The 13,351-nt window shown below is 35.3% G+C and overlaps 1 protein-coding gene across 10 annotated transcripts in view; it reads right to left on the minus strand.

The window, feature by feature from the left end:
• PTPN3 (protein tyrosine phosphatase non-receptor type 3) overlaps window positions 1-13,351 on the minus strand; it is a 291,839-nt gene that overhangs the window by 21,508 nt on the left and 256,980 nt on the right. For all 10 annotated transcript variants that reach the window (XM_074208223.1, XM_074208222.1, XM_074208224.1 and 7 more), the window contains 2 exons: window positions 8,668-8,758; window positions 3,476-3,537 (listed from right to left, as the gene is read on the minus strand). In XM_074208223.1, coding sequence (XP_074064324.1) covers window positions 3,476-3,537; window positions 8,668-8,758 — 153 coding nt within the window. The remainder of the gene's footprint in view (window positions 1-3,475; window positions 3,538-8,667; window positions 8,759-13,351) is intronic.

Here is a 13,351-nt window from a genome sequence, read left to right on the forward strand (position 1 = left end):
CAATTTTACAAAGCATTTTGTATTTTATCTCTAAAGGAAAGTCAACAACAACCATTTATAATAACAGAGCAATTTGCTTTTTTCTTAGTTATAATTATTGTCTGGATAACCATGGCATCATCTTGGTGTTCATTCTCGTTGCCAAATGGCACTCCTCATAGTGCCCTCCAAATCAGTACAATCTTATTCTAACCACCTCTTTCCTTTCTTGAATTATACATATTGTTCATGAGAACCTCTGGAATCTGTTCAGACCACATTGCAGTGTGAAGTTGGTGCCATGATATTTTTGTTTTTGAAAGGGAACAGTAATGTTGATTTCTCAATGAGGGAAAGGAAAAGCATTTATGTAATGCCTACTCTCTGCTAAGTGCTTTACAAATATCTCATTTGATGTGGGCTTCAATTCTTTGAGCTAGGCGCTATTATTCTCATTGTACAGAGGGGGAAACTGATTCAACAGAGACTTGTTCAGGGTCACAGAGCTAAGTTAACATCTAAGGTCAGATCTGAATTCAGGTCTTCCTGATTCCAATATTTGTATTTGGCTGGTCTTTGAACAAGTGTATTAAAGCTAATATCTTTTTAAGGAGCTATGAAATGGTTACAAATTTTCTCTCCTTTATATATTTTCCAGGTCAATTATTTTAAATGAGATACATTTTTTTTTTCTATTTTTCTGTCTTTTGTCTCATGGAATCTTTAGCTTGTGTTTGGTCCACTCCAATTTTCAAGAGGCTTTTACTTGGGTAAGGTTTTGTATCTCTTGTACTAAACCTATTAATTTGAGGGAGACCAGCCAAAATGTTGGAGAAGGAAATAACAGCCAAGTTCTCTTCCATAATTATTCCACAAAGATCAAGACACTAGACATAGTCCTAAATGGAAAACCCAAGGGAAAAACCCAAACATATGATTTACTTTTTCAAGTCCAGGTCATCACAAAAGAGAGAGCTTTGAGGTACTGCAAATGGGGTCCAGCTAGGAACTGATATGTGAAACATTACAGGGAAGGGACTACACAAAGGCCAGTCCATGATAATTCTTTAGGGTAAGAAGAGGTCCCTAATCTGGCAAAGAGGATCCTGATCCTGGAAAAAGTGCCACATGTTAACCCATTAGTGTCAGGTCACAGAAACCAAATGGACCGAGAAGGGGACTCTTTCAAGGGATGGCAGTCTCCTGCAAGAAGTAGTCTCAAGGGGTGGCTAGGTGGCACAGTGGATAGAGCACCGGCCCTGGAGTCAGGAGTATCTGAGTTCAAATCTAACCTCAGACACTTAATAATTACCTAGCTGTGTGGGTCTGGGCAAGCCACTTAACCCCACTGCCTTGCAAAAACTGAAAAAAAAAAAGTAGTAGTCTCAAGCTCTAGATTGTGTACCAAGTGAGGAGCATGTAAAGAAGCAAGTAGTGAATGTTCAGATTGATGGTGACCATGGCCCCAAGACAGATCCAAAGTCAGGAAGGAAGACTGGAAGAATGAATAAACAAAAAAGGATACTATGAAAAAGATGACTGGGACACTCAAGATTCAAACCTAGAGGAAGAGACTGACTTCAAACATCTACAAGCAAAACCTCATAGGAAAATACAGCTTGGGCACAAATTCAACTAGAATTCCTAAGAGGGATAAAGAGGCCAAAATTATTTTATAAATTATATGAGAGTTTAGCATAATTGCACAGGTAAAGTTTATATTAGACTGCTTTGTGTTGGGGAAAGAGGATGGAAAAGGAGGGAGGGAGGAAAATGTGAAACTTAAAACTTTACCAAAAGATGACTAGTGAATACTACCACTGCACATTGTTAGAAAAACAAATAAATAAAAATGTTAATTAAAAAAATAAATTTTATGAGTGTTAGAGAAAACAACTGGAAAAGAAATTAGTGCTGAGGGGAAAACGGAAAGAAATGAGGGTTTTTAAAGAAAAAATTAGAGAATTACCAGCTTGGCATATAAAAAGAAAATCTAATTGAATCAATAGATAATAATGTTCAAAATGACATAATTAGGGGAACTCTGAGGTTCTACCTCAATTTCATCAGATTGGTAAAGATAGAAAAATTAAAATAACAAATATTGGAGGGGTTGTGGGAAGATAGGCACATTAATTTTTTGGTAGAATTATGAATAGGTATAGTCAAAATTAAGCTCTAGATGTCCTTTGATATAACATTACTAGTACTAAACCCCCAAAGAGATCAAAGAAGGATATGAGGGACTAATATGTACAAAAATGCTTATAGTGGCTCTTTTTTGTAGTGGCAAAGAACTGAAAACTAAGGTGGAACTCATCAAGTGGGGAATGGCTGAAAAAATATTCTATAAATGTAATGGGAACATTATGGGATAGTCTCAGAGAAACTTGCTAAGACCTGTATGAAGTAACACAGAGTTAAGTTAAGTGAACCAATCTAGGACTACAGTTTCTATGCAATAACAGCATCACTATAAAGAAGGACAACTTTATTTATTTTTTTCAGAAGGACAACTTTAAAAACTTAATAACTGTAATCAAAGTAATGACCAAACATGATTCCTGAAGTCCAGTGATGATGAATATTATCCGACTCTTGACAAAGAGATGATGGGTCCAAGCTGCAGAATGAGTAATAGAGTTTTATAAGGTCAATGTGGCGATATGCTTTTCTTGACAAAGCATATTTATTACAAGGGATTTATTATTTTTTTTCCAGTAGGGTGGGGAGAGGAGAGAAAGTAGATGCCATAAAAATGACAAACATGATGATTTCAGAAAAACCAAGAAAGACTTACATGAACCAATACATGAAGTGAGAAGAACCAAACATTGAATAAGTTATAGCAATATTGTATGATGATCAACTGTGAATGACTTAGCTATTCTCAGCAATACAAAGACAATTACAAAAGATTCAAGATGAAAAAATGCTATCTACCTCCAAAGGAGAAAACTGATGGAATTTGAATGTGGGTTGAAGCATACCACTTTCCATTTTCTTTATTTTTGTATGTGTGCATTTTTTTGTTCTGTGCTTTCATTTACAACAATATGCCAATATGTTTGCCATGACTGCACAAGTATAACCAGTATTAAATGGCTTACCATGTCAGGAAGGGGATAAAGAGGGAGAGAATTTGGAACTTAAAATTTTTTTTAATGAATGTTAAAAATTGTTTTAACATGCAATTGGGAAAAATGAAATATTAAAACAAAGAAAACAATGGACTTTAGAACTTACCTTATTCAATTCTCATTTTTCAGATGGAGAAACAAAAAAGTTTGAGAAATGTGATATGTCTTGCTCAAAGCCAGAGATAGTGAAAAAATCAATATGAGAATTTAGGTTTATGTGAATCAAACAAAGTAAGGTGGGGTTTTTTTTCCCCTTATTTTTAGATGAAAAATATAATTACAATAGACACCATAAGAAAATGCCTAAGGGGAAGGATGATGTATGTATTCTATCAAAAAAATAAAATTTGACTTACATTCACATAACTTGCATTAATATAATCTTCATTTCCCTGCAACAATACCCGAGTGGTATCATCTATAAAAAAAGAAAAGAAAAATTTTATTATAAAAAAATTCAATTGGTAACTATTTTTATCCTTTCTGCTCCAAGGAATTGTTAGTAGCATAAAGGCTATCCTCATTGTATAAAGATAGAAACAAACAGTACAAAGACTGTGGTATTTGCAGATACTCCCACAATAGTTGAGAGAAAACCAGAAATTCTGTTTTATAAAAGGAGCTAATTATCTAAGGCCTTGAGAACTGAAGTAACCTACCTAAGTCATATAGCAGAGCAGAGCTAGAATCCAAGTCTTTCCATGCTGATCCCTTCTGTTACTGACATTTGGGTGATGACCCTAAGCATCTCATAGAAAGAACTATAAACCAAATATTGAGTTGGATAAGATCAAATGATTTAGAGCTGGTCATGGACAAAGAATTCATTTTAGGTTGGCCCTTTCATTTTACAGATGAGGGAATGGAGGCCTCAAGAGATGATATGACTGACTTGCCTGTGGTTCTTGTTCATTTGTTCAATTATGTTTGAGTCTTTGTGACCTCAAATGGGTTTTCTTGGCAAAGATACTGGAGTGGTTTACCATTTCCTTCTCCAGTAAATTAAGGCAAACAAAGATTAAGTGACTTGCTCAGGGTTATAGTTAGTCTGAATCTGAATTTGAACTGACATTTACTTGATTCCAGGGCAACTAGATGGCATAGAAATAGGTTGATAGGTAGTGAGGTAGAGAAATAGACAGAGAATTGAGCCTAAAATTGGGAAGATCTGAATTCAAATTTAACCTCAGACACTTATTAGCTGTGTGATAGACAAGTCACTTTACTTTCTTTCCTTCAGTTTCCTCATCTGTAAAATGAGATGGAAAAGGAAATGGCAAACTACTCGAGTATCTTTGCCAAGAAAACCCTAATTGGGGGTCACAAAATTGGACAAGACAGAAACAAGTGGATAACTTCCTGACTCCCAGCACAGTGTTTTATACAATGAACACCGCACTGACGCAACAGCTCAAGGTCATACAGCTAACTAAAAAGCAGCAGGGCTGAGGTATGCATGAAGGTCTTCTAACTCCAAATTTGGTAAGCCTACCATGCTGCTTCTCCCTTTTGAATATTTTTAATTCTGTTCTCTTAGTTTTCTTTCCTTTTACTACAAACTCAGTTCTTCTCACTTGGATTATTACAAGAGCCTGTTAACTGCTCTCCCTGCTTTCAGTCTTTCTTCTTTCACTTATCCAGAATAGAGGATGATTGATGGGTAAAAGGCTTTAAAAGTTTTTTAAATTTTTTTTATAGAAAAATTTTATTTATTTTGAGCTTTACAATTTTTTACCTATTCTTACTTCCCCCCCAAAGAAGGCAATCTGTTAGTCTTTACATTGTTTCCATGGTATACACTGATCTAAGTTGAATGTTATGAGAGAGCAATCATATTCTTAAGGAAGAAAAATAAAGTATAAGAGAAAGCAAAATTATATAATAAGTTAACGGTTTTCCCCCCCTAAATTGAAGGTCTTTGTTCAAACTCCACAATTCTTTCTCTGAATACAGATGGTATTCTACATTGCAGATAGCCCCAAATTGTCTGACTGTTGTACTGATGGAATGAGCAAGTCCATCAAGGTTGATCATCATCCCCATGTTGCTGTTAGGATGTATGATGTTTTTTGAGTTCTGCTCATCTCACTCAGCATCAGTTCATGCAAACCCTTCCAGGCTTCCCTAAATTCACATCCCTCCTGGTTTCTTATAGAACAAGAGTGTTCCATAATATACAAATACCACAGTTTGTTAAGCCATTTCTCAATTGAAGGACATTCACTTAGTTTCCAATTCTTTGCTACCACAAACAGGGCTGCTATGAATATTTTTGTACAAGTGATGTTTTTACCCTTTTTCATAAGACCCAGGAGTGGTATTGCTGGATCAAAGGGTATGCACATTTTTGTTGCCCTTTGGCTGTAATTCCAAATTGCTCTCCAGAAAGGTTGCATGAGTTCAAAGCTCCACCAACAATGCATTAGTGTCCCAGATTTCCCATATCCCTTCCAACATTGATCACTGTCCTTTCTGGTCATGTGGGCCAGTCTGAGAGATCTGAGGTGGTACCTCAGAGATGCTATAATTTACATTTCTTTAATAAGTAGTGATTTAGAGGAGCAATTTTTCATATGAGTACAGATCACTTTGATTTCCTCATCTGTAAATTGCCTTTGCATATCCTTTGACCATCTGTCAATTGGGGAATGACTTGTGTTTTGGAAAATTTGACTCAGTTTTCTGTATGTTTTAGAAATGAGTCTTTTGTCAGAAATACTAGTTGCAAAAATTGTTTCCCAATTTACATTTCTTTTGATCTTGGTTACAGTGGTTTTGTTCATGCAAAAGCTTTTAATTTAATGTAATCAAGATTATCTAGTTTGTTTTTAATGATGTTCTCCAACTGCTCCTTGGTCACAAACTGCTTCCTTTTCCATAGATCTGACAGGTATACTACTTCTTGATCTTCTAGTTTGATAATAATATTTTTTTATGTCTAAATCCTGTATCCATTTTGATCTTATCTTGATATAGGGTATGAGGTGTTGGTCTAATCCAAGTTTCTTAAAAGCTTTTTTTTTTTTAAAGAACTATGCTCATCATGTTAATCCCTTTTTCAAATGAGGACTACCTACTGCCTACAGAATAAAGCTCAAACTCATCAACCACATATCCAGTCAATCTATTATTCCAGTTTTATCTTCTAGAAGTTTCTTTTCATTCTAGTCAAAGTGGTCTCCTCATGTTTCCTCAAATAATCATAGTAATTGCCAACATTTATATAGCACCTTCCCAGGCACTGTGCAAAGTGTGTTACAAGTGCTCTTCCATTTTATTCTCACAGCAGCCCGAGGAGGTAATTGCTATTTCCCCCATTTTACAGATTTTACTGACCAGGAAACCCACCAGCTAGCTCAGTATCTGAGGTCAATTCTGAACTCAGGACCTCCTGACTGCAGGTCCAGCTCTCTCTCCATTGAACATTTGGCTAGTAGTGCCTTGTCCCCTGTCTGGGACTATCTATAAGATAGTCCTTCTTGAGAACCATCTGCCTATCCCCTGTTTTCATTACTAGCTATCTCTTCACATGCATATGACTTATCTAGTCATATCTTCCAGGGGAGAAACAACAAAGGTTTTTCAGCTTGCAGATAAGAGGGATGGGAAGAGAAATGAAGAGTGGACAGCTTTGATCTATAGGAAATACAATTAAATTATGTTCATTCTTTTGACTGATTTTTTAAGTACAATGTTTTTTTTCATCACTTTTTGCTTAATAATTTAAGAGAGAGAAAAAGACTTCTGAAATTGAACAAAAACTTTGAGCTCCACAATCACCTATCTGGTCAGGTAGGGGTCAAAATTATTCTTCTAAATCTGGGGTTCTCAATATTTTTTTCTTTTCTTTTGAGAATAAGAGCCACTATCAATGTGGTGAGTGTTAAACACAATAATGTTTTTATATACATAAACTATATATCAACACATAAACATATAAAACCAATATTAATTAATAATTTATTATCATCTCCATTATCTATGTTTTATTGAATTTTGTGAAATATTTTCTAATTACATATTAATCTGGTTCAGGTGGCACCTGGGAATAAGCCATCGGCTTGACACCTCTGTGTTTATACATGTGTATAAGTAGATACACATACATATACATGTCATATATGTGTATATAAACACTAAAATGTAGTTACAAAGGAAATAATATATACATACATCTATATGGATAGTTATCAAAATATTTAAAAACCAAGTTCATAGATCCCAGTTAAGAATCTCTGTTCTAAATCCATTACCCTGTTACTTTTTTATATGTGATGATAGTTATTTTAGTGTTCATTTTTAAAGATTTCAAATATAGTTGAAAGAATCAATCTTTTTTTTTAAGGTTTTTTTTGCAAGGCAAATGGGGTTAAGTGGCTTGCCCAAGGCCACACAGCTAAGTGATTATTAAGTGTCTGAGGTTGGATTTGAACTCAGGTAACTGCTGACTCGAGGGCCGGTGCTCTATCCACTGTGCCACCTAGTCGCCCCTGGTAAAAGGCAATCTTAAGAACACAAATATTAGGGGTGGCTAGGTGGCGCAGTGGAAAAAGCACCGGCCCTGAAGTCAGGAGTACCTGGGTTCAAATCTCAGACACTTAATAATCACCTAGCTGTGTGGCCTTGGGCAAGCCACTTAACCCCATTTGCCTTGCAAAGAAAAAGCACACAAATATTAGATTTAGACTGAGAAGGGGTATTAGAGTTCATCGAATTTAACCTTCTCATTTTACAGATGAGAAACTTCTTTTTGAAGAGGACAAAATCATATGGAGCAGCTTAGTATAGTGGATAAAAACTAGGGTCAGAAAGACTCATCTTCATGAGTTCAAATTTAACCTTAGGAGCTTATAAGCCTGACACAAGTCACTTAACTCCATTTGCCATCTGTAAAATGAGCTAGAAGAGGGAATGACAAACCAATCTAGTATCATCTAATATCATTATGCCAAATGAGGTCATGAAGAGCTGAACACAACTGAAACACAACAAACACAAAGTTATATAACAACATAGTTGAAACTGAATTTGAATCTAAGTCTTCCTTTGAATCTAGGCCTTATTCATTCTAGCAAAGGTGTCAAACATAGAACCCAATTAAACCAGATCACAAGGCAACTGAGAAGTATTTTCTAACATGAATAAAAACAAAATAGAATATGTCAATATGTGATTTTCCAAGTCAATATGCAAAGGTTCCTATTTCTATTTGAGCACTATACCACCCATACAAAACTCACATTTTTAGACATGCACTTACCCAGAAAAGTCAATTTCTCTATATCCCACTTAGTAATAATAGCTTATATTTATTTAATGTTTTGAAACATAAATGACTTCACATGAATATCTGTGATTCTTTCATATTGACACTTATAGTGACTGCTTTAGTCATCTATCAGTTTTTACAGTTTAGAAAAAAATTTGACATAAGAGAAAATTAAAGCTAAGAAGGGTTAAATGAACTGAATAATAGTGGGAGATGGTATGGGAGGGTAGGGTAAAAAGAAAGGTTTGAAGAAGTTGAAGATTTACATTTGATACTCACAAGGCAGGACATCTTTGTAGCGATTTTTGTCCAAATTTTGAGACAGTTTTGCAAATGTGATGGGCAAACCTGGCTTCTTTCTATAGAGTTGCTACATGATACAAAAGTGAGAAGTCAGAAGATTATTCAACAAATATTCACCAAATGTTATGCAAAATCCAAGAATTTTACGTTAAGATTCCTTCCCCAAGGGATCATTTTAGGTTCAAAAGTAATTACATGTTCAATTTTAAAAGCTTATTATCAAAAAAAAGTAGAATAAAACATTCTACGATTCTAGCGACATTACCGTTCAACAATTTCTCAATATGAAAATCTTTCAGAGGGAATTCAAAAGAATGGATTTGAGTCATTGACAGAAAATAATCATTCCAAAATATAGCAAATCTTAGCTACCTGACAGTTATCTGAGAAATGCTAGCGAAAAGAAATACAGAAAATTGGAAAAAAATGATAATTCTTTAAACTAGAAATGTTGAAGCATAGATAGGTACAGAAACAAAGGCATAATATCTCAGTTCATCAAATAAAATTTTAAAAAAATCTCTTTGCTAATAGTTATAAATACCTTTAATTCTTTCAGAGTCTCAGTACTGTATGCATTCTGTCCCAATATATACAACAAAGAATTCATAATTAAAAATCCTAACACATTAAAACTTTTGTGGCTAATTTTTAGTCAAATGGCCTCTGCAATTCATTAAAGAGGGCATGTATACACATATCAACAGTATGACCTAGTATTATCCATCCACATTCTTTGATCTAAATTATATGTGGGAGAAAATAAGCAACTGTGTCAATGGGATCTACACCAATATTACCTGGGCCTTTATGGCTGCATGACAATCCTTATTCTTTCCTAATTAGGCCTATATGATACTCCATAAAGAGATTGTTCTGTTCCAAATGAGGCAGCATGGCCTAGAGAATAGGGTATTAGACTTGAAATTAGGAAGAAATGCATTTAAGTCCTGCCTCACTCACTAACTGTGTGACCCTGGGCAAGTCACTTGACTCTTTGTAATTCAGTTCTTCATTTGTAAAACGAAGAGAATGGACATTAGGATAACTTTCAGGGGCAGCTAGGTGGCGTAGTGGATAGAACACCGGCCCTGGAGTCAGCAGGACCTGAGTTCAAATCCAGCCCCAGACCCTTAATTATCTGTGTGACCTCAGTCAAGTCATTTAACCCATTGCCTTGTAAAAACCTTAAAAAAAGAGAGATGACTTTCAGCTATAAATCTATGATCTTATGATTCTCAAATCTAACCCAATCCTGTCTCCTTTTTCGGAAGATGACCTTGCCTTCTACTTGACTCAAAAAAAAAAAAGATCATCTATCATAAGTTCCCCTTCTCACCTCCTCTGTACCTCAAATCCTCTGTAACTCTATATCTCTATTCTTTCCTCCTTTGTTCCAGTCTCAAAGGGAGATGTGGCCCTTCTGCCTACCAAAGCCATCTCCTCAACTTGTGTCCCTGTCTACTGTTCAATTTCTCTCTAATAAAATATATCCAGGTTTTTCCCATTTAAAACAAAACAAAATATAACCTTTTCATCTGATCTGGCCATCTTATTGAACTTCTGTCAAATATCTTTTCCCTTTCGTAGTCAAATTCCCAGAAAGAACTGTTATTGCCTCTCTTTCATTTCTCAAACCCTTGTCAACTGACTTCCAAACCTACCATTCATTCATCTCTTTTCTCTGAGGCTAAATTTGTAGCCTTTTCTCAATCCTGATTTTCCTTGATCGTTCTGCAGATAATGCTGACCATTCTATTCTCCTAGAAGTACTCTTTCATCCCCTTGGGTATCATTGTTTTTTCTTGTTTCTCCTTTTATCTTTATTTGAGCGATCTCTCTCTCTCTCTCTCTCTCTCTCTCTCTCTCTCTCTCTCTCTCTCTCTCTCTCTCTCTCCCCCAGCTCCCTCCACTCCTTCTTCCCTGTTTCTTTGTTGTCTCCAATTTTCTCAGCTTTCATGCAACTAATTATATATATATTATATATAGCTATATATTGATCCCTAATCTCTCACTCTGATCTTCAGACAATCATTAAATGATTATCAAACAACTCTACCCAAATATAAGGACTATTCTGGCATTTTAAATTCAACATGTCCAAAATGGAACTCATTACAGGATCACCAAATAATAGAATTAGAAATGGAATAAACTACCATAGTCATTTAGTAGAACCTTTCATTTTGCCAATGAAGAAAATAAGGTAGTGCAGTGGACAAAAAACTGCACCTGGAGACAAGAAGATCTGAGTTCAAATATAGTCTCAAATATATACTGTGTATACATACATATACATATATATGCATCTATCTATCTGTGTGACCTTGGGTAAGTCATTTAACCCACTTATCTCAGTTTTCTCATCAATAAAATGGGGATAATAATTACACCTCCCTCCCAGGGTTTTGGGAGGATCAAATGAAGTAATAATTGTAAAACATTTAACACATACTATTATAGAAATGTTAGTTTATCATTATATTATTATTAGGATTATGGGGACTAGCCCAAGACATAAATGTCTGAGCTGAGAAGCAAATCCATGTCCTCTTAAATTCAAATTCATTACTACACTACTTCTTCTCTTCCCCCTTGAACCCACTCTTCCTTGAAATATCTTAATTTCTTCTAAAGTCATCACTCCTCTTCCCATCATCCAGATCTGCAACCTAAAGTAATGCTTGACTTTTTTCCTCATCCTTATTCTCCCACATTTAAACAATTTTCAACTCCTGTAAATCTAACCTGAATAATATCTCTCCCACCAATGGCCTTCTCTTCACCCACACAGTATTACCCTACTTTAGGCCTTCATTGTCTCTTGCTAACTGGCCTTCCCTCTTCTGAGTCTTTTCTTTTTCCAATCTAGCCTTCACATAGCTGCCAAATCAAAATCTGAAAACACAGGTCTTAACCACATCCTTCCACTGATAAAAACAATCTTATTACCTCTAGAAAAAACAACAAAATCTTTAACCATTTAAAAGTCTTGCACAATCTTGTTGTCACCTATATTTCCAGGCACATTTCACATTACTCTCCTCCATATATTCTTTATTCCAGTCATACTGATCTATTATTTGTTCCCAGACCTGGTGTTCCCCTTTTTGCTTATGTGTCTCCACATGAAACTAAAAGTGTTCACTTCTATCTCAGTCTAGTTCAGGTATAACACGTTATGAACTTCTTCCCATTTTCTCTGGTTTTAAGTCTCCTATCAATCTCCTAAAATTATTTTATATTTACATAATGGATGTAAGTTGTCAATAGAATATAAACACTTTGAAAATAGGAATTCTATAGTGTGTTTTATAGAATAATAACCTAATATTGCTGAACTAAGTTGTGATAAAGGACCAAGTAAAGGAAAATAGAAAGAAGAAAAGGGTATGAAAATCCTACACTCAGAAAATGGCTCTATAGATTGATTTTAAAAACTGATTGTTTTGGGGTAGGAGGGAATATTTATGATTCATATGACCTTTGGTGTAGTTTAATAACTTATGAATCAGTCTCACAAATAACAAGACTACCCACTCCTACTTGGTTTCGTTTTTTTTAATCTTCTGTCTACCCTCTTTTCCTGCACTCCAAATCTAACTTGATAGGGATGGAAACCAACATGCAAAATGGCAGCCTTTACTGATCAGATCCTTTTTTGGGATGGTAGTAAAGAAGAAAGGGCACTGAATATGGTTGGAATTGGAAGGTCCCAACCCTATTGTAATCTTAGGCAGATTACTTAATTTTGCTGAACCTTTTTCTTCATCTGGAAAATGGAGTTAAATCTTTGCACTGACTGCTTCACTGTGGATGAAAGTGATCCAAAAAGAGGAAAAAAGCTACATAAACATGAGTTGATCATAGAGTATAAAGGTTTCTAATATAAAAAATAAAATATAAATATAAAATATAAAAAATACTTGCTTTAAAAATTCATCAGAATTCTGTCCTTAATGAATTAAGAAATTTCATTCTAAATTCACTCTCAGAAATAAGAATTTCCCTTGTCCTCCAAGGGTGAGGGTGGTTGGGTGGCACAGTGTATGATACACTTGGAGTCTGGTAGAGCCCTCTTTTTGAGTTCAAATCTGATCTCAGACACTTACTGTCTCTGTGATCCAGAGAAAGCAATTTCATCCAATTTGCCTCAGTATCCTCACTTGTAAAATGTGGGGGAGAAGGGAATGGCAAATCAATACATTGCCAAGAAAACCCTAATGAGTTATGAAGATTTCAGAGGCAACTGAAAATGATTGGAATTTGAAAGTCTCATTTTGCAGCTTTCCTCCTCCATGTTCTTGCTGCCAGTTGGGTGCAACTCATTCAACTCTGTATTAGCGTCATCTAAAGTTCTACAATGACCATTTTTTTGCCAAGTTCAACAAAGTCTATTTTGAAGTAAGGAATATAGAGCTGGACTTATGATTTGTGGGTACAGGCAACTTCTAGGTGAGGAAACCCTCCTCTACCTATAAAAGTTGGCCCCTTCTCTAAAAGTTATAGCTTTAGGGTGACCTTGGACACTGAGTGATTATGCAACTTGTCCAGGTAGTGTTAGCAGCAGTACTTGAACTCAGTTCCAAGGCCAGATCTCTATCAATTGCACATGCTGCTTCTTTATGTCACGTAACAGTTATTCTTAAAAAGAATACCA

This window comes from Macrotis lagotis, chromosome X (genome assembly GCF_037893015.1).
Source record: "Macrotis lagotis isolate mMagLag1 chromosome X, bilby.v1.9.chrom.fasta, whole genome shotgun sequence".
Taxonomy (NCBI): domain Eukaryota; kingdom Metazoa; phylum Chordata; class Mammalia; order Peramelemorphia; family Peramelidae; genus Macrotis; species Macrotis lagotis.